Consider the following 25,096-nt stretch of genomic DNA (forward strand, 5'->3'; position numbering starts at 1 on the left):
TACGTGAAACTGACGTTGGCATTACACATCCTGACACTGAATTTTGATAACCCAACATCACAACCTAAATTCAATCACATATCAATGTCTAAGGACGTTGGTGGCCAGCTGGGTGATGAGCAGTTGGCTCCTTGTGTGGTAGCCTTTGCACCAGTGTATGCACAAGTGTGAATGGGCGAATGGTGCCTGTGTTGCAAAATGCTTTAAGTGGCTGCTGAGACAAGAAAACTACTACATAAATGCAACCCATTTACCATTAGTAAAACATGTCTTAATAAAGATGATAATTCCGATTCTCCTCAACTGAATTGTAAATTGTTGAAAGGTTTGTTGCACAGCAAATGCATCAAACTGCTCAGTATATGATGAGCTGAAACCGTCTAAGTTAAACAGAGTGGTAAAAATCGTTAATTTTTGAGTGCATTTAAAGAGCAGGGCTAAAAGATCACTATGCTTAATTTGCTACAAAAACTTTATGACAATGGTAAATATTATATTTCTAAGGTTTCCTAAGGCATTCAATTTCCGATTAATGTAAGACCGAACTACTTAGATCGTCACAAGTGGCATGGTGAAGTCAAGAATAACTGTCAGTGCAATTACTACAGGTTGTTAAAGGCGAATTTTGCTTTAGAACAAGATATACTGTGCAGGATTTTCCTAAAAAACAATGTATGGACTCAAACAGAAGTAATCCCTCTCAGTCATCACGTGTGACCCACTATAAGTGCGTGGTGGAGTATTTATCTGCAGAGACTCTGTCCTCTGCCTGTATTCTGTGAGCCTGTAGTAAAATAAGCAGCACACATCCAAGAGACACTGAAAAAATGCAAATAAATTAATTTAAAAAAATCTTTAGATTTTTCTCTTGTCATTTGATTTTTTTGGTCATTTTCCAATCACCTTTAAATTTATTAGTATTATTATTTTAATTAATATATATAGATTTTTTTGCAATTTGCGGTACATTTCATACCCACTTGCTGATTGTCTTTTTTCCATGTTCCCTTTCAAAGACTTACAAAATGCATCTGAGTGCTGAGTGTTAGAAAACTGATATATATCCAGGTTTTAAACAATTTAATTAAGGAGGCTAATATTCAAATTATATCAAATATTGACATATAACAGCTATCAGGAGGCCTGCTGACATTGCCCTTCAACAACTTGTGTTCCTCCCTTAGTTCAACAATGTTGTAATTCATGAATCCACTTACAAAAAAAGTCTTTTTGACACCCAAACATATAAAGTTAAGAGCAGGTTCTGATTCAGTGTAACACTCAGGGACACTCGAAGAGGACGAATGCTTGATAACACAGGAAATTGAACTCGGGTCCTCTGGTTCAAGGACAGTACCCACTTCACTGCATGCCCCTGCCTGAACCCAATCCACCCACCAGTGTGAGTGCTCCTCCAGGGTCTTGACGGGCTCCTGGACATTGCGGACGTCCCAGAACTTGACCTTGCAGTCGTCTCCGCAGCTGGCCAGGTAGTACTGTCGGTTGGGGTTGAAGTCGAGGTCGCGCACCAGCTGGCCATGGGCGTTGTCTATACAGTAGATCTGACTGGAGAGGAGAGAGGGAGAGGAGATTAGAAAGAAGGGAGAAGGGAGAAGACAGAAGGCATGGAGGGGAAGACAGATGAGAGGAGAAGTAGATAGAAAAGAATTAGTATGAAGGGATAAGTACCAGAGAGAGCAGCCTAGGAGAGAAATAATGGAGATATGGAAGAATGGAAGAGAGAAAAAGAGAGAGTGCGAGGGAGAGAAGACGATATGACAGAACAACAAAAGGAGATACGGGAGAGAGAGAATGATTCACAGGGTCCACACACGCGAGAACGTTCCCAGGCTAAATCAAAGCCTCCTCTGTGTCTGTGTCTGTCAGCGAAGGCCAGGCTCAATAAAGAAGCCGACACCGGCGGTGGTAAATTATAAAGGCAAGCCTCATAACCGCACAGCCTTGAGTTCCTGCTAGAGTGAAGTTAACAGAATGACATGACAGAGAAAGAGAGACGCTCTGTGCATTGTGTCACTTTCCATCATTCCGGCCACCTCCGCCTCCTTTCATCTCCTATACATTTTCCTCGCCTCACCTTATCTTCTCTCCTTAAATATATACTTTAAAAAAATAATATTGCCTCCTTTTTTTTCTTTTTTTTCCTCTTCCTCCTATGACCTTCCAAGCAAGACTTTTTCTTTATGTATTGTTGGGGTTTTAAGAGCCAAATTCAGCTATGCTCATCATTTTCTACTAATTCCTCTTAAAAGGGATTTTTGACTGGGCCCTATAGTTAGCAAAATAAAGTTTTACACCAAAACAGCTAAAAGGAGAGTGAATATTATATTGTATGTGTGAAAAAGCCACTTTTCTACTCTTTGTACTGACCAATGTGCCAGCTGATTGGTGCTCTAGCGCAACCAGCATTATTGTGGTGGCAGAGTGGAACTGAACAGTTTTTTTCTTGACAGTGAGTTGATACTTGCATCATGTCCTTATATCTGGACAACAGAAAAGGTTGTTTGCCAATGACTCCTCAAACTACATATATACCCCTCAGAGAATGCCCACAACAGGTGTACAAATGAATGGTCGCAGGGTTTTTTTTGTGGCTGACGTTATGAAACAAGCATTTAGGCACAAAACTATTTGGTTAGGATTTTTTTTTAAAAAAGATCATGATTTGGCTTAAAATCTGTACATTTGTTGCGTATCTTAAGTTATGTACAGAACTTAAGTTAAAATAGATACATTAGTTAATGTTGACTTTCGGTTAGCACACAACAACGACAGTAGTCTCCTAGGTGAAAGTCCTGTGTTTGTTGGACCATCCTCTCTACGTGGACTTTGTCGCTCTTTATTCTACGTTACCCGACTTCCTCCTTTACTCCTGTCATAATTACCCCACCACTAAAGGTCACCACCCATAGAAATGTAAATGTGAGTTGCTACGAGCTGCCTTTAAAGGCAACCTATATTGGCTTTTTGGGAGAAGACAGTCTACATATTTGGGTTAATCACGGTCAGAAATTCCAGAAGAGATAGGTCATTTGCGTGAATGTAAAAATTATTAATTCTCAAAACACTAGCGTTAAATTGGTTACAAGATTAAGAACAAGATAACATATATTTTTGTTCAACCTGCACATTGTACATGCAAACTAACTCAAACATTCAGATGCAAAACATAATTTAATAAAAATGTGAGACAATTGACATTGTAAAAGTGACATATTGGTCAGGAAACAGTGTTAAGCGGTCACTAGTTGGCCCATTGTTAACATGTTACATGCTTTTCAGAATTCAAACACAAGGATAAAATAGAGATGAATGGAAGTGACATTTATTTCATATGGTAAGGCCTTTTGAATTTGACCTGTTGTCTGTTTTTTTTCAAAGCTGACATTTATTGTTGTTGGGTAAAAGCATGGATCATTGACTGATTTGCATCTTATTTAAACTGAACCAAAGGCTGTTAAAAGATTTTCAGTGTTTAAGTTTGTAATCTATTCCCTAGCATTTGATGAGAGTATTTTCAAAATTTAAAATATTTTTCAGATGCTCCAAAAGCTCTTTAGAAGTGAGATTCTGTACATACAGTACACTACAGTATTATTCATAAGGTTTGCCAATGAGATGCCACCACGGTAATGGTGGCTTGTTTACTTCTGCCTTCAATCTGGATTCGTCTATACAGTATGAAAAAGATTTGTAGCTCTGTGTAACAGAATAATGTCATAAGAAAAATTTTAATTCTCCATAAGCAGCACAACACAATATTTGGTGATACATTAATGTTTTTGTTGCTATTATTATTATTAAACTGTCTTCACAGACTCCTGATGATTTTTAAAGAAAGCAGCAAATCAACTGGGTGTCAGAGAATAGCAACTCATTTGAATAAACTGGCAATTATTTGGATCTAAAGCTCTGCTTCCACCATAAATGCAACATAAGACTGTAGAAAATCAGTACTTGTTTTCTTCAGCACCATTTCCTCTCCGGGCCAGCCTAGCAAAGCTCAGCATCGCACGTTTTTTTGTTCAGCCGAGTGGAAAGCCTCAGTGTTATGGCCCAGCTGGATGCCAACAGCAGCTAGCCAGCTAGCTAGTCACCCTGCTGATCACGTTAGGCAATTAACATGCTAATTAAAAATCTCATTAAAATAAAGGAGGTATAAGAGAATGACCTCAGGCAGACCGCTGGGCTTCAATTAGGTCAAGACAACGCGGGGACTGTGTGTGACTCTGTGTGTGTGTGTGTGTGTGTGTGTGTGTGACAGTACGTGCTGTCACTGTTACTGGACCATGCTGTTAGTGTAAGCATATGAAGCTTGACTGAAAATGTCAAAAACAAGTACGCTTTCAATAAAAAACACATTTTTGATGGAGCATAGAGTGACCATACATGCATGTTCTAAATGACACATTCTGCAAATACGAGTGTACATATATTGATATCTGGTTAGCAAACTGTACACAGTTCAACACCATGGACTAATCCACTCATCTATACCGTTTCACTGTGTGTGTTCTGGTTGCACTGTTTTTAATGCTGCATTGCACAAATGAGCCATTTGCACTATTTCAGTTCAATAATGCCTGATATGGTCTATAATGTTAGGACATTATTGCCACTTTATTGCTATTTTAACCTTTCTTATTTTTTTTAACCTTATTTATTATAGCATTGATAATGAAGCTGCAAAGTGAATCTCATACTCGAACACTGAAAATGAAGATATTCTTCTTCCTAACTGTGCTGTACATGCACTTTAATCACTTGTTATAAGGCTTTTGTTCAAAACTGAAAAAGGAAGAATAAAGGGAGAGCCCTGGAAAATAGCCATTTGATATGTTCTGTGATTTCAATATGGCATTAGTGTTCCAAAGTAATTTCTTTTCATTGATTGATGTCTGACCGTTTTCCATCAAGGTTTTGTTTTCAAAGAGTTCGAGTGTGTTTGAATTTTTTTGCTGGGTGGTTAAAGAACTACACCAGGCAGGTATTCCAAATGCAAGTTCATCATAGCTATTTCAAGGTTTGGGTGAAATTACAATATTCACTGCAAGGTGATGTAAATGTATCTGCTGCCTGAAATTGACTGTTTCTACTGTGGTAGCAGTGTAGGTTTTGTGTTGGCTTTTGATAGCCATATCCACACACTCTGTTATAAAGCCTTCATCAAAGTATTTATTTCTCCTTGCTGTTGTTTTAAATAAGCAACATGCAACATATTTAGCAAGCTCATTTTCAGATGCCACTGATCATCACTTTTGATGAGAAAATGACAAACCTCGCTGAGGCATATTTTATCAACTGTAGATAATCAATGTTGATGATGCAATTATTTCAAGCCACTGTCTGTGTTCAGCAAAAGATGATTTATAGATTGTGTCAGTAATTTATGAGGGCCACTCTTAAACATCACTCTACATTTATCAGTGTGCTTCTGTAGTTTCACACCACCAACATATCGATGACGTATATATATTCATTCATTGTCCGTAACTGCTTGTCCTTGTGTTGCCGCTCTGTCATGACCTCCCCCTTCTACTTATGACATTTTAGATATGCTTCTGCGTCAGCTGTTGACGCTCCGAGATGCTGTTACCATGATGTCAACAAATGCACATGAAGCAACATGGTTCTTACAAGTTTGAAGTGAGAACCAGCTGTCATTACATAGCAAATAGTGGTTTGCTGCTATATAATGCTTTGAATGTCGCCTTTAACACATTATTCAGTGCATTATGGATGATGATTTAACTGGACATAAGTCACCTATAAGAATAAATCTGAATCAAAGAGTAACTTTTGGTGAACTTCAGCTTCACTCAAAATAGCAATTTCATGTGTAATCTCGAGCTGGAGCACATGATTTATTTACAGTGCTCCCTCCTTCTCCTGTGTGTGACTCTGAGGTAAAAGGCGTGACCCCGGGCTGTAGGGTGGCTGGTGTTCAACCCGGCCCGCCGTGGAATGGGACGCGCCCGCCGCGTGAAAAGGAAATGGAGCAGGAAATTGGGTTAGTTTCGCTCTCTCCCTCTCTGGTGTCTCTGAGCAATCCCCTCCACGCACGCACACACACAGACACACATACTCACAAACTACGCATACACTCCCTTGGCCCAGGCTAATAGTGGAGAGACCTGGGACTTTTTGTATGTGTGCGAGTGTGTGTTTGTGTTTGTAGGAGAGCGGAGGATTAGAGTTGTGGCCGGCCTAAGCCACCAAACACACTCAATCTCAAGTCACCCAGGCAGCTAGGCTGAGAGTGTGTGAGTGTGTGTGATGGGGGGGTTGATGAGGGGACAGGGGACCTATTACACACACTGTTAGGCGCACACAGATAAAAACATAAAACTGGGAAAACACACTGCCTAAAATACTGTTATGTGTGTAAATACAGAGAAAGATATAGGTGTGTAAGAGGGGAAGCTACAAAGGTAGACAGACAAACACACATTTGGCCATAACACACACACACACACACACACTCTTGCACACACACACACTCTCACACTCTCACACACACACACACACACACACACACACACACACACACACACACACACACACACTCCTGGCTTAGTCTGGGTGATAAATCTCTCTGCTGTGGGGATCGACTGGAACACAGACGCTCACAGACTCTCTCTCTCTCTCACACACACACACACACACACACACACGCACACACACACACACACCTCTGTTTCTATGACAACTGCTGTGGGGAGGGAGGTGGAGAAAAGAAAAATCGAAAGAGGAGAGCAATCATTTCATCGCTGATCAAAATTAAAGCCTGGCTTTGAGATGGAGCTGGCAGAGAAAGAAAGATGGGAGAAAGAGAGGCAGGTAGAAGGAGAGAGAGGAGGAGGGGGGGTGAGTCTGCTCGTGCATAAAAGTAAGGGATCATTACATCAAGCAGCCTAAATGATTGGGGGGGATCTTGGTGGTTAGCATGGAGTGCTCACAAAAGACGAGAGAAAAACAAATATAACAACTTACAAAAAAAAAAGCTAGATTCCCAAAACTTCATGTTATTTTCATTATAAATACCCAAATTTATTCCTTGTCAATAACTCTGTGGTAATCATGCCATCACAAGTCTTTTAAATATACCATTTGCTAAACTGAACAGCTATCGTCCAATCATAACTTTGCATTTGGAATTCTCCATATTGAAGTGATGTGTAAAGGGCTATAGCAAGAAACATACTAAACAGTTAAATAGTTTCAAGCAAGATGTCTTTTCCTGCCTTTCCAAGACCTAAAACACAGCGAAATTGTTGATAATCCCTCTGATTAGAGATTCAGACTGGACAGTTTACATGCACGCTAAACAAAGTGATCTTGTGAGAAGTGCGTTGACTTGCGCAAAAAGAGGTCGGCACTCTGTGACGCGTCTAATCTGCCAGAAATATAACAAACAAGAATTTTTTTCCCATCGTCTTGAGAAAATTAGATTAATTCAATCCATAAAGTATAGAAGAAGAGTTAGGTCTGTAGCTGTAAAAGACTATGGGGAGATGCTAAAATTTACTGAAGTTCCCTAAACGTGTCTCTGCAGGCCTATTGGAGATTATGTCCAGCAACTCTTCAAATCAGCCTGCAGCAACAACATTACATAAGGCTGATGTTTGAGAATGAAAGAATTAATTTATTCATCAAAGTACTCACCTAAAACATAGCACTAGCCATGTGCTAAATCAGTTTTGACTTTTAAAATGACTGTCATCTTAAGCAGCAGAGGGATGCTTGTAGAAACAGCTGTTGCCGCATAACGTGCGGCGCACTACGTCACCCTTATGTTACCCTTACATGGAGAAAACATGTGCAGCAAGAACATATTTATTCCAACCAAAAAGATAAGATTGGTTTAAGCTTTGACATGGTTATTGTGCGCCAATATTTTACTACTGAACAGGTTATGAAAGGTCGACACCACCCTTCTCAACACAATTTAAAAATCCCTTCTGATTGAAATGGTTACATGAGGTATTTTCATTCTGATTGAGCTATTATTCTGATTATTAGTGGGATATCAGAGTCCATGTAAACACACCCAGTAAGGCTATCTGCTATAATGTTAGATGCGAAAAACCTCTACATGCCAAGGAGGTAATTTACTACACCATTTTTTGGGGTTACAAGTTTAGAAAAAAAACCTTATTTATGATAAACACATCAACTGTGTGGAAGTCAGTCCTAGATGTTATATATCAGAGACAAGGTTAATGTTAGCCTCTCTGTCATGCTCTTTACAGGATTTGGAGAAGTTTACATTCCAGCGACCCAGCTAACGTTACATGAGATAGCGTTATCTTCGTCAAACATGTCTGTTAGTCATCATCCTAAAAACTACTACTTTTTAATTGTTAGGTTAAAAAAGAAATGATAATAATTGAAAATGCCAAAAATCTGTTTAGGTTAAGCAGCCTAACAGGGTAATATTAGAAGCAAATAAAAGTCTGAATAAACTTGGTTACATCGTAAAGTTTGATGCATGCAGACTGTGCCATGGCCTACTGAATCACAGGCTATGATGTGCGTCCATAGACATCAATACACAAGAACGAAAAGCTGTCTCGTGAGTCATCCATCTACACAGCTGTAGTGGTAGAGAAAAATGTAAACAAACAAATCAAACCCTTGCTATAGCGGCATTTATGCATGTCGGGAAAAATGTGAAGAACAGGTGGAGGAGGAGAATGTGGACGCGGTCGTGGCTGGGGAAAGGGTCCACAGGAAAAGGTTGTGAAGAGACCTCAAAGTATAAGCATCTACTAGCATTTAGCAGTGTCGCACTTATCAGTGCATCATTTCATGCTGCATTTCTATAGGTTTGTTAGTAAAAGTAGGTTGTAACAGCAGTCACACAGTGACATGGTCATCCCAAATTTCTTACACTGTCAGAGTTGTATCCCTGTCAATCTTTGATCGCACGACCGTGACAATGGCCATCATTGAACCTCTCTCACTGTGCGATGTAGGACCACCGTTTTAGAGCCACGACCAAAGATGTTGTCACGTTTCTTTCACAATGGTTATCTTTCATCTGGGACAGCCCAAAATCATATACCAGGCTTTAAGGACAAAATTATGTATAGCAGACTGATGAAATGAGAAACCTGCTTTTTTCAACCTGTCTGAAATCAAGTACCCATTATTTCCAAGATTGCAAAGTATTTCAACTGATAATCTGCCAGAATTATCATTGTAAACTGCATATAAGCCGTGCAAGAAAGGAAAGTCTGACAGGCGCACCAACTGTAACTAAGAGGAGTGGTGGGTTGGTATCACGAATCTAAAAGGCATTTTTGTTCATTTTTATTCTTTAATTTCAAGGTTTGCATAAGGTCATGAATACACCATTATGAGAGTTACAGTGTGATGTAGGGTTCATGTCTACAGGGGAGTTGAGGTGTGGGTGGGGGGGGTCAGAGCACATGAAAAGGTTACAGATGATCGATTTGACAGTAGCTGGGTTCAAGAGGTCACCCTCAAATCGACGGCGGCATATGGAATACCACTATTTCATAAAAAAAAAGCTGACATCTTTTTGCATAATGGCTGGTATTAGAATGCGATATACGGTACTCCTAATAGGCAACGCTTTTTGCATAATGGTGCTATATTTGAATATGTGAATAAAATATGATCGAAAAGTCTTTTGAATAATGGTTTACCTTGGGTACCCTATCATTATGGCATGCCGAAGCACTGCCAAATCTGTTGAACAGGTGGAATGAAAGGGCTGTTTTTGGTCGGGAGGCGTGCAGCGTGAGCCGCGCTGTCTGGATGACAAGTTTTGATGCTGTCTTGTGCTCGTCTTTCTACCAACAGACAGCTGGCTTTTAACCTGGACTGTGAAGGAGCAAATAGCACCACTATCAATCATTTCACCTTCTTTCACACACTCTCTCTCTCTCTTTCCATATCTGCTCATTGTGCTCCCTCTCTCTCCTTCTCTTGCTGGCTCTCTGTCAGCCTCTCTCTTGCTCACACTCACACATGCACACATACACACCACAGGGGAGGTGTAGAGAGTCCATGCTTCACTGCAGCACTGCACTGCTTTTCAGTATGCACCCTACAGTGCATGGTATGGCCGCAAGCCTGACAGCTATTACACAGCTCTGTGCGTGTCTGCGTGTTTGTGTGTTTGTGTGTTTGTGTGTGTGTGTGTGTGTGTGTGTGTGTGTGTGTGTTGCCCCTTGCTGTGGACTGTCGATCCAAGAGGGAATTCAGAGGAGATGCACTGGAAGAACATCTCCAGTGACAGGCACATCTCTCTCTCACACACACACACACACACACACACACACACACACACACACACACACACACACACACAGAGCTACATGCCCAGTGGCCAGTACTCCATGCCTGTTAGCTAGCCTAATATTATTCAAAGGCTCAAAGCTCCCCAGTGTGCCATGAATGACACACAGTTGGTTCCCCACCAACTAACACAACACTGTTTTTTTTTTTTTTCGTAATTTCTCTACAAAGACATTTTGAAGTTACTGACGCAATTGTTAGTACAGCATGCATATACAGTCCAGTATTGTATCCAGGCTTGCATATGCAGTCTAAACTATGACTGAGATCCTGTTTCTTCCAGGCTATGATCTTTGTATTGGACTTGTATGGTTCAATTTTTTTTTCTTTTCTTGTGATACAAAAATGCGGCTTGTCCATGGCCAAACATCAAGGCTGATTTTTAAAGTCTACTTTATGATGCACTGCCAGTAAAGTGTTAATTTAAATGTACAAAATGTAATTTTCTGCTGCTGTCATTGCACTTTCTCCTGGTTAGGATTCCTTCAGTGTTCACTGTTCACAACATTTTTAGTGTAAGTTGAATTATACAGAGGTCTCGAACAGTGACTGAAACCGGTGAAAACGCAGATTTCATTAAAAAACAGTGTTTCTCTTTTTTTGTTGGACTCGTTGTGGAGGGGCTGCTAATGAGTGTTCACTTTATATCTTCGATAACTTAAGTCCCAGATGTTCAGAAGCTATTCACAAGGAGCCGAATTATCCATAGAAACCTCCTCTATTGCAAAACAAACAGACATGGTGATTTAAACTGTTTAAAACACTGAATAAAGCAGTTTCACATAAATATCATGTTCTTCCAAAACTGTTTTGCATGGCAGTCACTGGAGCAGAGCTGTTACTTAAGTTTGTTCAGCCTGTTTCTCACACAGACGTCTGTTGACTAAAGTCTTTCATCCAGTTAAAACATAGTTTAAAAACAACCAAGATCTATAAAAGTATATCTTAAAAGTATGGCTTGAAACAGGATGAAAAGTAAATTTATGACAGCTTCTGGCAGACAACCACAACCCTGATGAATGCGCAAAGGGGCCACTGACAGACAACGGCGAACAAATGACACAAACCGTGCCTCTTCTTAAAATGATCGATTTTTCTGGGTTTGAACATTCATGGAAATGTTTAGGATAATGGAAGTACACAACTCAACAAAATATGCAACAACAGTCTAGTCGTTTTTAGACATTTTAAGTCAGTTAAGTTATGTTATATCTTTAAATTGTCTGTTACTGATGGTGCTGTGCTGGACTGCATTAAAGTGTGTCTTATACTCTGCCCCCCTTATATATAATGAAATGCATTCCAGTGCTACCTTTAACTAAGGTATGGCCTCAGAATACAATTGAATTTACACATTCATAATCATTATAAAATTAATAAAGTTAGAATTTATGGAAAATATGCTGTTTTGAAGAGCAATACATCGTACAGTGTACCTCATAAAGTGGCCTCTGAGTGAACGCTCTTATGTGACAGCAAAGTAATGTTTCAAGCGTAGTTTTCATGGGTTTTATCAAAGAGCGCCAACACTGTTGATCTGTGGCTTGCTAGAACGTATAGCAGTAGCACAAGTTAAGATGAGTCACATCAGCAAACTGCCTCTCTAATATCAATTTTATTTGCAGACATTTGCTAACATTTACCATCATAAGCTACTGGACATACGATAGTGCACTTTGTGTGTATGAAATTGAGCAATTGTTCATTAATTAATCTTTTCATTTGTAATGTGTCTTAATGTATTAAATTATGTCACAAGTAGCAAATCCAGATATTTTTCCCAACTGGAAGCTTTCTCTTTTATCTATTCAGTCACATCGATCTGCTGTATGTAAAATCTGTTGTATATTTAAACAATATTCTGATATTTTCATATATGTTCCAGCTGCCTATAAAAATGCCAACTTTTTGCTTTGAATCAAGAAAACATTTCAAAATATTGCCTAACACCTTCTGACGACCTATGGCATAAGTGAAATATGACCTTTAAAACGTGCATTAATAAAAAAGACCTTGCCTTAAAATCACAACAGCAGCGCTGTACAACAGGGATTAGCTTCTGAATAATGTAAAAGCAAAGGTACAATGAAAACGACAGGCAGAGAAGAAGTGAAAATGTGTCAGGATTTTCCATTAAACGCTGCTTTCTGTCCCCAATATCGGAGCGGAGTATTCTATAATTTACATAATGCTGCATATTACATCAGTACAAACTAGAACAGGATCCATATATGTTTTATAAGCAGAGTTATCTTTGTATTTTTTTCTAAAACACTGTGTGTCTGGGAGACAGGGGGCTGTAGATACCGCGCTCCTCTCCAGGGTGTTGGATGACTAACTAGAGGCGGCTGCTACGGCTGGGCTGTTCTCCCTGTCCGTATTTCAGAGCGGGCCGGCCTTGATTGTGCTGGCAGAGTGGGTGACGAACATGGATGTATTATTAGAGTTGGATAGTGGACCCAAAGAGGGCGCCTATTCAGTCCAATGAGAATTGCTTGCATGGCACATTCACCAAAAAAAATTGCTTCCAGGTTACTTCTGTGGTTATGCCGCCCACAGAAATGTGAAGTAGTGTTACGTATTAGTGTGTCATATTCACTTTTTAGTCCCTCCTGGTTTTGACAGACTGCTTTTAGAATTGTTGCGGCCTTAAAATATCTGATTCCAGCTCTTCTAAAAAAATAAACTAAAATTAAATATTGCAAGTTGCAAACTTTTTATGTGCTTTTGCAACCAAATTGTGAGGGTAATTTAAATTTCCAAAAATGTATTTACAGTATATGTGTTATGTATAGTACAGTATTTTTCAGTGTCGGTATAGGGTTGGGAGGTGGGGCTGATAACCGATCATCAGCTGTTGTCGCCATTTGACACAGTGTTGGATGACCGTCTCTGTGAGCTGCCCTCCTCCAGCTCTCTCTCAAGCTCTCAAGCCCCTAGGAAGTGTGCCTGGCTCTGTAGCAACTTTTACATTGTGGCCAAAAATGGAATTATAATCCAGGTCCGTCACGTGATGCTCATGGGCACAGAGAGAAATGTCTGTAAATCAGTAAATCATTTTTTATGAGCTTCAAACCCACTGCGAAACAACTCATTTTTCCAAATAGATTTAAACCCTCCAGTTTAATAATAATCAAAATTGGAAAGTCTAAAGCTACCATTCAAGCTAGCAAAGTGCTTAACTGGCAGTTAGTCCCTTCACCGATGAAAGTTGTCCTGATCTTCTTAATACATCCATGCTCTCTCTCTCTGCTCAACTCTGTTATTAAACATATCAATAACAACTGGGTAACATTAGCTGTGTGAGGCTAACAGTTAGCCCTCTCACTATGTGTTTTACTGTCCTAGGTGCGGGCGAACTTCACACACAACAACAGTAGTCTCATGATAAACGTACAGAGAGAGAGAGAGAGAGAGACGGAGAGAGAGAGAATGAGAGAGAAATACACAGAGAGAGGCCGAGTGAATCAATATGCTGCATGCAGCTCTACAATGAAATAAGATTTTACCTGTTTTCAATATAACATTTTTCAAAAATGTCAAATTTGTAATAAAATTGCACTAATTCAACAAAATTGCAAGGTTGCTCAGGACTGGCTGAATTTGACTTGATTGCTGCGATTGCAACATCCTGGAGGGGTTGCAATTCCCTTACATTTTTTGCACATCCATAAAACGTTTGCTTTAACTCAGCAAACATTCTTGTTCCCGAGACACAACAGCAATACATATTGCGTGCTTGCACATTGTGGTTGTGCCATTCAGAAAAAAAAAAAAAAAAACAACTTTTTGGGACATTGGAAAATTTTTGCAGTAAAAGAGAGAGGTGAAGCGCACACCTATGTTGAAGAGGTGAAGGTCGTTGCAAACCACATAGCCACTAATTAAGCATTCACCTTTAATTCACACTTTGGAAGAGTTTTACAAATATCAAACCAAATGGCTTAAAAATATACAACACAATGTCCTGTTTTATAGACCTCTCTTATACAATGGTGGTCTCAGGGGAAAATGCTTTTTAGGGGATTTTTTATTGCAATACCATGAGTGGCCTCTGGGAAAAATTGGAAGAGACAGCGCCGTATCCACATCTAATAATACATCCATGGTGACGAGCCCTGTGAAAGTGGCGGGAGGAGGTGGAAGAAGCGGAGAGAAGAGTGTGTGTTTGTGTGTGTTTGGGTGTGAGGGGACACCTCAGAGGTCGTCTGAGGAGGCAGTGGAGCGTGCTGAGAGGCTGCCATCACACAGCTGCCACACCAACTGGACACACACAAAACCACACACACACACTTACACACACACAGGCCACATTTATGTAGAGGCATGCGCACACACACAAAAGCAGAAAGGTACACACGGCAGAGAGCAAACACAGGCGCGCACACAGTTGCTTGTCACATGTAAGTCACTTACTCAAACAGACACACACACACAGACACACAGGCACACACACACATACACACGCACACACACACACACACACACACACACAAACCTGACTCACCGCTCATTCACACTTGCAAGCTTTCCACTCACAACCACTTCACACTTCACACTTGTGTATGGATGTGCACTCATGAACACACAAACACACACCATGGCCTTGGTTGCTGTCCGTCTAAAGCCTGTGTGCACATTTATTTTAGTTAACGGATAATTCCCTCTTTTGCCTTTCGTCAACATGCAAAACAGAGTGTGTGGTCAAATTTTTGATATAAATTAACTAAAGTTTTGGCAGATTTTCCCAAATTTGGTTACTTTGTATCAGTGTGAACATGTAAAAAAAGCATGTTTGGGAAACAATTTAATCATCTTCTCAGTTCGTGCATGCCCATTGTTGCTTTATGTAGCGAGGATATGCTAAAAACAATACGGCAAAACAAGCTTACCAGTTTGTTTACATTTTGTTTGCACTGCTTAGACCGAAGACTATTTTATAGTCAAACTTAGTATTGATTCACCAATTCATGGACAAACAGACACCTGCTGTGTGCAGTGCTAATCGCTCCACTCCAGCGCCATCGGTTTAGAGTCCACCAGAAACAGCACTTTGGATCAGATCTGGATGGACCAGCAGATGGTGGAATAATTTCAGTGGTGGAATTGTTGTCGATGAGGAAGGGAAGGAAAACTTAGTATGCCAAGAACAACATTTGCATGTTTGAGTGAACTCCTTCTTCCTTATATCAAAGGGGAATTAACAGTGATGGGTTCTCAAGTAGGTGTTTTGAAAAGGTTAGGTTAGCTTGCACACTTTAAGACAATGAAAGGCAGCTAACAACAGCGAGCGTTTGGAGTCATTTTTGTGTTCTATTGTGGACGGAGATATTTTGTAAAACAAAGGTTGTATGGATAGAATTTTTATCAAAAAAGGAGAAAATATAAGTTTTAAAAATATATATCTATATACATGTTGAGAGGGCCGAAGTAAAACCTTGGACTGGAGGAGTCATGAAGGCACAGGGATTCATCCAGTTAATCACTACAATAGATGAAAGCTTGCTCTGGTTTTAAATTTGCTTTTCACATATCATTACTTTTTTGTTCTTTTTCTCAATCAATCAATAGTTTGAACAATTAAGTATCAGAAATATTATAATATCCCATCATCCAAGTAGACATACTGAAATTGATCATTTTGTCAAACCAATAATATGAATTCCAAATAAGTTCAGTTACTTTGATAGAGAACAAAGAAAAACAACCAATGTTGAAAAAAATGATTGTTTATAGAAACTGATGCAGATTATTTTTCTGTCAACCAACAAATGGTTTATTTGTCTGATCAGCTCTTTATATTTTACTTTTGTCTTTCTTATGTATTTGTTACACTCCTGTCAGTATCATCTCTTGTATTTTTCTGCTTTTAATCCGTAAAACACTTAATAATTTATTAAGATAATTATTGTTATTACTCACTGTTCGCTTTAAATACAAAGACAGACAAATACCTTGATTGATCCTCATAAAGGCAACAACCACTGACATGAAGAGAAATCAGTTCTGGCTTTCCTAACATTAAGTTATTGATCAATGAGTGACATTAATGCACTACCAAAGTATTTGAAAGTAAAATCTTCTTCATTATACCTGCCTATGGTTCTTTTTTCTGTTCTTGCTGTTTCTGGCTAAGTTATACTAAAAGCTACAGCAGTGACCCACGTGGACCAGTTATTTCACTGTGCAAACCCACAAAACTTAATTTAAACCTTTAGATCTCAAAGTTTTCAAAGATACCAGCTCAATTTTAGGGAAATGTGTGTGAAATAATGCACAAGGTATCTTTTGGTACACTGTGATATCAGAGATGAGACTGTGGTCTCTGCTAACAAGCCCTGTGCTGCCGCCCCCTCCCTCCCTTTGTGCCGACGGCCAAATCAGCACTGTTGCATCTTTCAAAATAGCACAGCGGGAGGAGAACGGCCAAAATGGAGCGTGCAGGAACTCTATAATTTGTTACGGGGCTGATGGGGAGCCATATCAATGATTCAACTATCTTATCTGGGCCCCTGATACACATCTTGTAAATATATTCTCTCTCTCACTCCGCGTCTCTCTCTCCTTCACCCGACACACCTCTCAATCTCTTCAGCACGTTGCTGTTATCATTGCAATGGATGGCGAGTTGATTATTATTCCTCTAGCAGAGCCCACACGTACACGCCTGGTGACCTCACTCATCACATCCCTCAGAAACACAGGAGACACAAACAAAGCACACACACTCAATGCACACACACACACACACGGCCAGAGGTTGTAAGGTGGGACGCAGATAACCTGCAGTTACAAGGTTAATGTGTGGTAGTACACATGCTCCATGTCAAGCAGGAACATTAGTGCTCCGCTGCCTTGCACTTTATCATGTGCTGAGGAGAAGCTTACACTTCATTAGATTCATGAACAACCACAGGCAAACAAAATGTGTCATAAAAAGACGGGAGGAAATTCACAGAGATTCCCTCCGCCAGTCAGTCACAGCGTTGCCACACACAACATCACGCCAGACAGACACACTCCTGAGCGCACATTTCACATATTTTTCTGGACAAAAACAGAACTCAGAATTTGGATCAAAGATGTTCCAATGTGCAGCTTTGTTTTTTTTTTTCTTTCTCATCCTGTCTGAAATTTTGCTACTTGTATTCTGAAAAGTTTTTTTATTCAACAAAACTGCAATGCTGAATATTATGCATAGATTTTTTCCGGAAACTTTTTTTTCTATTTGACAAAGTAAGCAAAATCTTTCAAATGCATCAGTGTTTAATTTTGTCTCAACAAAATGCAGCTCTAAAATGACTGTACCTTCATAAAATACAGTTTGAATTTAACAATATTATTTTCTAAATGAGAAAATAAAAAAAGAATAAGTAATGTCAGGGTCTGACAGAGCATTTCATATCAGCTCTCAGTTCTCAACGATAGATCCAGGCCATGTTCCTCTACACCTCAAAGCCAAAGTAAAAGCTTTAAAAGGAATTGACCAGTTTCAGGTATCAACAGCTGACTTAGTCTTTCTGTTCAAAACAGTTCATGATGAGTGGCTTGTGACAGTGTGGTTGTAAACATTAATGGTACATGAAACTGCTGAAAACAAAGTCTGTGGATTATCTTGACAAACCCGGTCATGATTTCTAAACAGATACAATGCTGCTGAATTTTTTATTTTTTTGGCGCTTTGAGCCCCACAAGCTGAGTGCCATCTAGTTCTCTGTGTACAATATTTCTATGTCAATCTAGAATGATAAACACTACACAGGTAAGAAAAAAATGATGTATTTTTGATTTTGGGGTGATCTGTCCCTTTAAAAGTGGTTAATTTGCACCCTGCACCTTTAATAGCTTGATTTGAGTTTGTGTATTAAACGAGTCATCCAAAAAGTCTGTGTGAGCCAGAACACAGAACTGGGCTGAGTGGACCAGCGCCCAAAAGTCAGTCGAGTTATTTTAATAAAAACGTAGTGTGCTAGCATACTATGCTAGTGACGTATGTCACGTAATGTCGCATTACTTTAGTAACAAATGAACAGGTTTTAAGCCAAAACATGATGTTTTCATGTTTGTTGCCTAAACCTGAGGAATCTAAGACCCTGTGTCAAAGTAGCATTATTTTTCAGGTCTTTAGCAGCTTTTTAAAATTCTTCTTACTAAGGAGAGAGCATACAGTGCCTTTTATAAAGCTGCTCCAGCTGGGAGCGCTTCCTGTTGAAAATCTCTGAACTTTCAGAAAGCAGTTGGTGTCGTCACTGATGCTCATTTAGCTACTGTATATCCTGAACTGTAACAAACTGTCACAACAAAGACAAAAAAGCCCATTTGTGGGGGCAGATCGGCATGGTACTGAACTTTTGCTGGTGAGTGTTGTGCTTTATCCCTATACGTGTTGTAAGCTTTAAATTGGCGTAATGAGAACATTTTGCAAAGAGATTATTATGCAGCGTGTGCATCGGCTTCCTGAATTTAGTCCAACGCTTTTGATAAAATAACATGAAAATAGCATTGAACAAATTAATAAGAACCAAACAACACCTTTTGATCACTACCAAAAAAGTGCTGTATTTAATTCAGCTAGATGTCATTTAATACTGAAATAATTATGATGCAGCTTTTCAGTGGCTAGATATAGCACTTTTCTAAAACACATGCAATACAAGTGCAGGACTGATGTGGATTGTGAGGAAAGTATCTTTAATACTTTCATTCGGCATGATGAGACAAATTAAATGCACATTTCTGTGTGCTGCATGGAAATATCTTGTAATTACAAACACACCCTGAATGATTAAGCTCTGAGAGTTTAATTTACATGACTCTAACATGACTCACTCCTGTCAGATTTTTATGCCGTCTGTTGGAAAACATCTGACTGGTTTTGAGTCAGGTGCATGTGGAAATTAGCCATGTAAAATAAGTGCCTTAATACTGAGTGGCAAAGCTTACAGAAAACATGCCTCATGTTTCTTACTCTAAAATTTCAATCCTCAGTGCCACCAAAGCATTACTTTTAAATGCTTTTTCCTAGCACTGGCTTATTGTCAGCCATATCGAGCACACAGTTTTATCAGCTGAAGTATCTATTCTACCTCAGCTTTCTTGGAAAATATCAATACTGTGAAATCGGAGAGGAGGTCTTTATAAAATAAAATAGAAAAGCAATCTGCCTCTTAAACCAGTCCTTTCCTTAAATGATGGCTATTTAAAGTATCAATTTTAGAATTTGCAGAAATGGCTTTTGAAATAAAAAAAGTTAAACTGTGTTTACAAAATGTGGTGGAATATTCTTTTCTCAAACGGAGAAAAGCGGTGCTTACCTCATGGTGCGAAGGTCCCAGCCTCGTATTGCCGTGTCATTCGCTGTGGCGAGCTGGCTGCAGTTGTGGTGGGGGCTCCACTTGCCCGAGGTGAACTTCAGCTGACCTTTGCCCTCCAGGGTGGCGGTGCTGGAGACCTGTGGAGGACGGCATCACCTTCATTACCATCTCAAGCAGGGACGTGAATTTCATCCAAATATCTGTGACAGGTTCAGCTGGTACGGTGCACTCAATCACCATAATAAGGCGTTATTAGAAGTCATTTTCTCTGCAGGCCACACTCAAGACTACAATCGTTCACAATGACTCTGTAGTAATATTTTGGGCATTACTGGCACACCGACTGCCTGCAGATTTACGCCACGCTGAAATATATACACTCTTACTGGCATGACTTCTACCTACTTTGCAATAAATGTCTCCCCAAGATGTAATTCTGTTCTGATTCAATTTTAGTTAAGACTCAATACTCATTTAAAGCTGCACTAATCAATATATCTTATATTAACAATTGATCAAATTACTTTGTGCAATGTGAAAGGTGCAGCCTGTAGAGAAAAACTCACAAGGACTGTTATCTAACTCTGTAGTTGTCCCCATTAAAGTTAGTGACTCAGTTCACCTGCTCTAAGGGCCTGATGATGAAGAAGATCCACTAATTTTATACCCAGGAAGTCGAACTTTTTTTGAGCTTCCTGTGCCACTGAGTATCTTTCAAGAATGAACAGGGTACTAATACACTGTTGTATCCAGGTTTCCTTATACAACGACGTTCTGTTAATGTAGCAGTATGTAGTGATGAGACTGGATCAAATTCAAATTCTATGTTTTACAAAACCGTTTTAGTAAGCTTTGGCGCTATCACGGTATTACAGTATACCAGGATATTTAGAAATTCTGAAGGAATGTTTTTCAATACCGTCATAAATACAGGTGCTCCTCTTTCTATTAAACTCATTGTATGTAGTACACAGCATGCACCAGCAGAGCTCAGTTTCTTAGTCTGTCTACTGTTGCAGCAGGCAGCTGAACTTCTGAATGAAGGATTAATTTTGACCCAGCCAGAGCTGGTGATTGTTGGGACAGTGGACTTGTTCACTAAATTACTAGCAAGAGTAACCAAGACATTTTTGTTTGGTTGTTTGTTTCTGTCAAGCTTGAGTGAAGTGTGTTTTATGATGAGTTATTGAGGCAGTTAAGCTTCGTCAGTCTCCCTTGTGACTGACAGACAGTCGAATTCAAAAGGTGAAAATTTGTATTGCTCTGTTTAATAAGGAAAATGAGTGTGAGAATATTACTTTTCTTAACATTTTATGTTTCTATTGTGTATTTATTAATCTGAAAAGCTGAAAGTAAGTAGCGCACTCGACGTCAGGGGTATGGAGAAGGGTGTTAGCGCCACACATTTAATACCATATACCCTGGTGAAATTTCAGAAAGGTACGAAGGTATGAAAAATTACATACCCCCCAAGCCTACTTTTTATAATGCAAGGATACCGCCTTCACCAGTAGTGTTAATATTTTCTCCAAAACTGCTTTGCACATTAAATAAAAACTGAATCCTCTGACATAAGTAGAGCCTTTCTCTATGCCTGGAGCGTACTCCAACATATGGATTAGCATGTTTTATTCTCATTTCAATGCACAACAGAACCCACACATCAGGAAGTGTGGACAACAGCATGCACCCGTCTCCTCTGTAACCTACAGCTCAGTCAGCAGACCATCTGACCCCAGGCTCTCCTTGGTCCCATAGCAGGGATCTATACACTAGATCACTCAGTTACTTATGGATCAACTGTCAAGTTGAAGATGAGCCCTTAGAGGATTTCAGACTGATGAGTGTTGAAAGCTGAATCAAAGTAGCCTGTTTAGGCGGCTCGAAAATCATTCAAATTTATTGTAATTTCTTCAGTGTTTCCACAGAAAAACATTTAACTGACAAAATGTCACTGGATCCAGAAATTAGAGCAGTTTAGCTGAAAGGCAGTCAGGTTAAATTGCAACATTTAAGGCTTTTCAAACAAGACGACATGCTTGTCATCAGATATTTATCAAACCTGCTTCGTATATTTCACAGGGCAACAATGAAGGTGAAATTAATCAAAGTCAAAACACTTCAAGGACTTTGAATTATAAAGCATATCACTTTATCAGGCTACTTTAAAAAAATGGAATCCAATTAATTCAGCAGGCTGGCCTTGGAAATGATTATCTTTCCCTTAAACTATGATGCATCTGACAATTCTAAAAAGCAGCATCACACTGCTCCATTTTTCCTCTGCTCTCTGACTGGCTGCGGGTTTTTATCCTCATCTTTCTCCTTCTACCATTTCTCTCCCTCTCCCTCTCTCTCCCGTCTCTGCCTGTTGGAGCAGGGATCATCGATCGCCCCGTCACCGCACAGCTCCCTGGCACACTCTCATTATTTCAGCTAGAGAAGACAGAGGGAGAAAGAGAGAGAGAGAGAGAGAGAGAGAGAGAGAGGGAGAGAGAGAGAGCAGCATGGAGGGAGGGAGGGAGGAAGAAAAGCACATAGTATAAAAGGAAGGAGAACAAAGAGGGTAAAAAAAACAAAATAAAGAAAAAGAGAGAAAAGAAAGGAGCTGAAGAGAGGTGGCAGAGGAAGGGGGACAGATAAGATCAGACAAGGAGTGAAGCAGGATTTCCTCTGTGGCCTTGATGCAAAATTCCACGACTTTTCCATGAATTTTCACAATTAAATCAGAGTGTCTCCTCCTTTTTTCCATTTTTTATGTTGGGTTATGGGTTACTGAGCATAGCAATCATCCTCAAATCAGACATGCGAGAACTTATTAAGGCTCACTGATATGGCAGTTAGAAAATCTTAATATTACTGAGATGCTTACTAGTAGTTTTAATTATGTATTCGTGTGCTTACAATGGCTATTCCTGTGTGTCTTGCAGTCCTGAAAAAACTTTGATCCGAAAAAAATGATTGCTAAACATGTTCGTAAAACCCAAGTAAAATGCTTTTTGGATAGTTAAGACAAAATAAGATAATCCTTTAGTCGTCCCACAATGGGGTTGTTAATAGGGTTAAAGCAAATTATGCAAGACTTATTCGCTTGGAATGAAATTTAAGTTCAATTTTACAATAACCATAACTGAGGAAAAGAACATAGACCCAATTAATTACTTAGGCTTATGGACTTCACTGTGACATATACATGACTTGTTATTTTGTTATTTGTTATTTTATATTTATAAGTTTAAAAGTTAGATGATCTAACTCAAATGCTTAAAAAATGTAAAACTTTCTTTAGTGGAACAGAACAGTTCACATATTATATTATCATTAAAGTATCCATTTGATCCGTTTGGGTTGCTTTGAAAAAGCATTTGGATGTGAATTATGTATGAGTGTTGCTGGTTCCTCTATCCTCATTTGCGGGATGTTAAGTAGAGAGGCATTGGGTTAATTATTGTAAAAACAGATATAACCAATTATTTTGAGATTTTGTGACACATTGTCATACAAATATTATAAAATCTTAATTCCTATGACTTCAGAAATATTAATTTAAGACATGTAATAACAATTAAGGCCTTATTTTTATATTCATGAATTTAATGCCTTTTTAAGACTTAAAAGATTTGTGGGAGCCCTGGCTGAATGAAGTCTCACACCCCCAAACCCACCCTGATGTCTGAATTATGGGGGTTGGCGTGGGGTCCAAAAATGTCTGCAACTCTATAAAACTGACTCTCAGAGAAGCGCGCCCACTTCACAGCTATTGGCCTGTTGTGTGGAGGTGAGAAAGTAACCACGGTTCTAACTTCTCTCTCAAGCTCTCTTTTTCAGTCTTTACACATCTAATTCTAGCAGTTTTCATGTGTAAAACCAAGTGTTACTATGAATGCCTTATAAGCAATTATCACAATTCATTCCTTTCATGACGGCAGGCCTTTCAGTCCCATTTTCAACTGTGGCTGTTTAGATCAGCTATAAGCATTGGTCAGAAAACTTCTGCTTAAAGCATCCCAAAATGTAACAAGGCAAATGAATGGTGTAGCAGGTATCAGGCTTTAAAAAGATGTGAGGATTGGGGCAAAAACACAACAACAGTGGCATAAAATTTTGAAGAGCTGTGAAGTTAATACAGTATTAACATTTTGGTAAACTTAAAGTTTTTTCTGTGTTTGTTTGTTTTTTTTGGGGGGGGGGGTCTCCTCCTCCTCTGTGGAGCTGCCTGCATGTCCCCTGCTACTTGTATCAAAGAGAAGTGTAAAAGTCGAGAGCACTCACTCCACAGCAAAACAATTGCTTGACTTAAAGCAATCTCAGTCAACCCAGGGTGTCTGACTGATGATCCGAATTGACGAGTTTCAAGGAGCAGCCCTAATACGCTGAAACATTATGTTTCAGCAACACAGTGGTTAATGTGTTCTTAGGTTTAGGCACAAAAAACATCTGGCTACGATTAGGAAAATTTGTCTTAAAACACACAGTTTGGGGGGCACAATCCCAACAGAAAAAGCAGCAATGTCTCAGTAAAAAAGCAACAGCTTTTCATAGCACCACTTCTGCTGACAAGTCACTACAAAACATTAACATTTGGAGCCGTAAAGCTGATGGAAACATGGCAGTTTTATTGATGGTCTCAAACAGTGGTCTGCAGCTGGGCAGTGGTCTCTGCATAAGACAGAGGTGGTAACATGCCATCAGCTGTCCACTCCACCACCTGATAAAAAGTCAGCTCAATATTACGTCATATCAGTTATGATACATATGAAATGTGAATATACACATATTTGTGATTTGCACAAATGTATAATGCCAACATTTTCTTCTGCTGAGTTGGCTTTGATTGCTTCAAAGAACTGATCAAGTTTCATGACTTTCTCTTGACAGAAGCTCTGTAAACTCCTGACTGGTGGGAAGACTGTCGGACTCTCCCTCTCTGCGGCTACCTTCGCGGTGCATCACAACGCCTGAGCTTCGTGCGTCCCAGGTTCCCAGCTTTATTAAAGCACTAACCAAATTAGGGGCCCTAACAAGGCAGTACACACAACACTAGGGGACGCATTCATTTAGGACACAAGCGGCACTAATGCAAAGCTATCTGTCAAATCGCCATGCATTTATGCTTTCTCCAGACTCCGGAAGAGAGTGTGTGTGCATGTGTTTATGTGTGTGTGTGAGCAGATGTGCAGGACAAGGTGTGTGGGTGTGCTGTGAGCCGGCGGAGATGTTCTCACTCAATTCCACCAGCGATTCTAATTGATGAGCCATGCACACACAACACACACACACACACACACACACACACACACAAGTCTTCCTTCAAACAATGCACACTGGTACGCTTATGCACATGATCCTCTCTTATATATGCATACACACACTCACGCAAACACCCACACCGAACTCACACACACGCACACTAATCTAGGCCAGGCCCTTGAGAG

The 25,096-nt window shown here is 39.6% G+C and overlaps 1 protein-coding gene across 1 annotated transcript in view; it reads right to left on the reverse strand.

Annotated features, from left to right (window-relative positions):
• Window positions 1-25,096, reverse strand: part of eipr1 (EARP complex and GARP complex interacting protein 1) — a 69,662-nt gene that overhangs the window by 9,307 nt on the left and 35,259 nt on the right. Inside the window, exons 6-7 of the mRNA XM_042500795.1 lie at window positions 19,662-19,798; window positions 1,399-1,566 (exon numbers count right to left, since the gene is read on the reverse strand). Of these exons, the coding sequence (XP_042356729.1) occupies window positions 1,399-1,566; window positions 19,662-19,798 (305 nt within the window). The remainder of the gene's footprint in view (window positions 1-1,398; window positions 1,567-19,661; window positions 19,799-25,096) is intronic.

The sequence above is a fragment of the Plectropomus leopardus genome, chromosome 14, assembly GCF_008729295.1.
Source record: "Plectropomus leopardus isolate mb chromosome 14, YSFRI_Pleo_2.0, whole genome shotgun sequence".
In the NCBI taxonomy this organism is placed as follows: Eukaryota; Metazoa; Chordata; class Actinopteri; order Perciformes; family Serranidae; genus Plectropomus; species Plectropomus leopardus.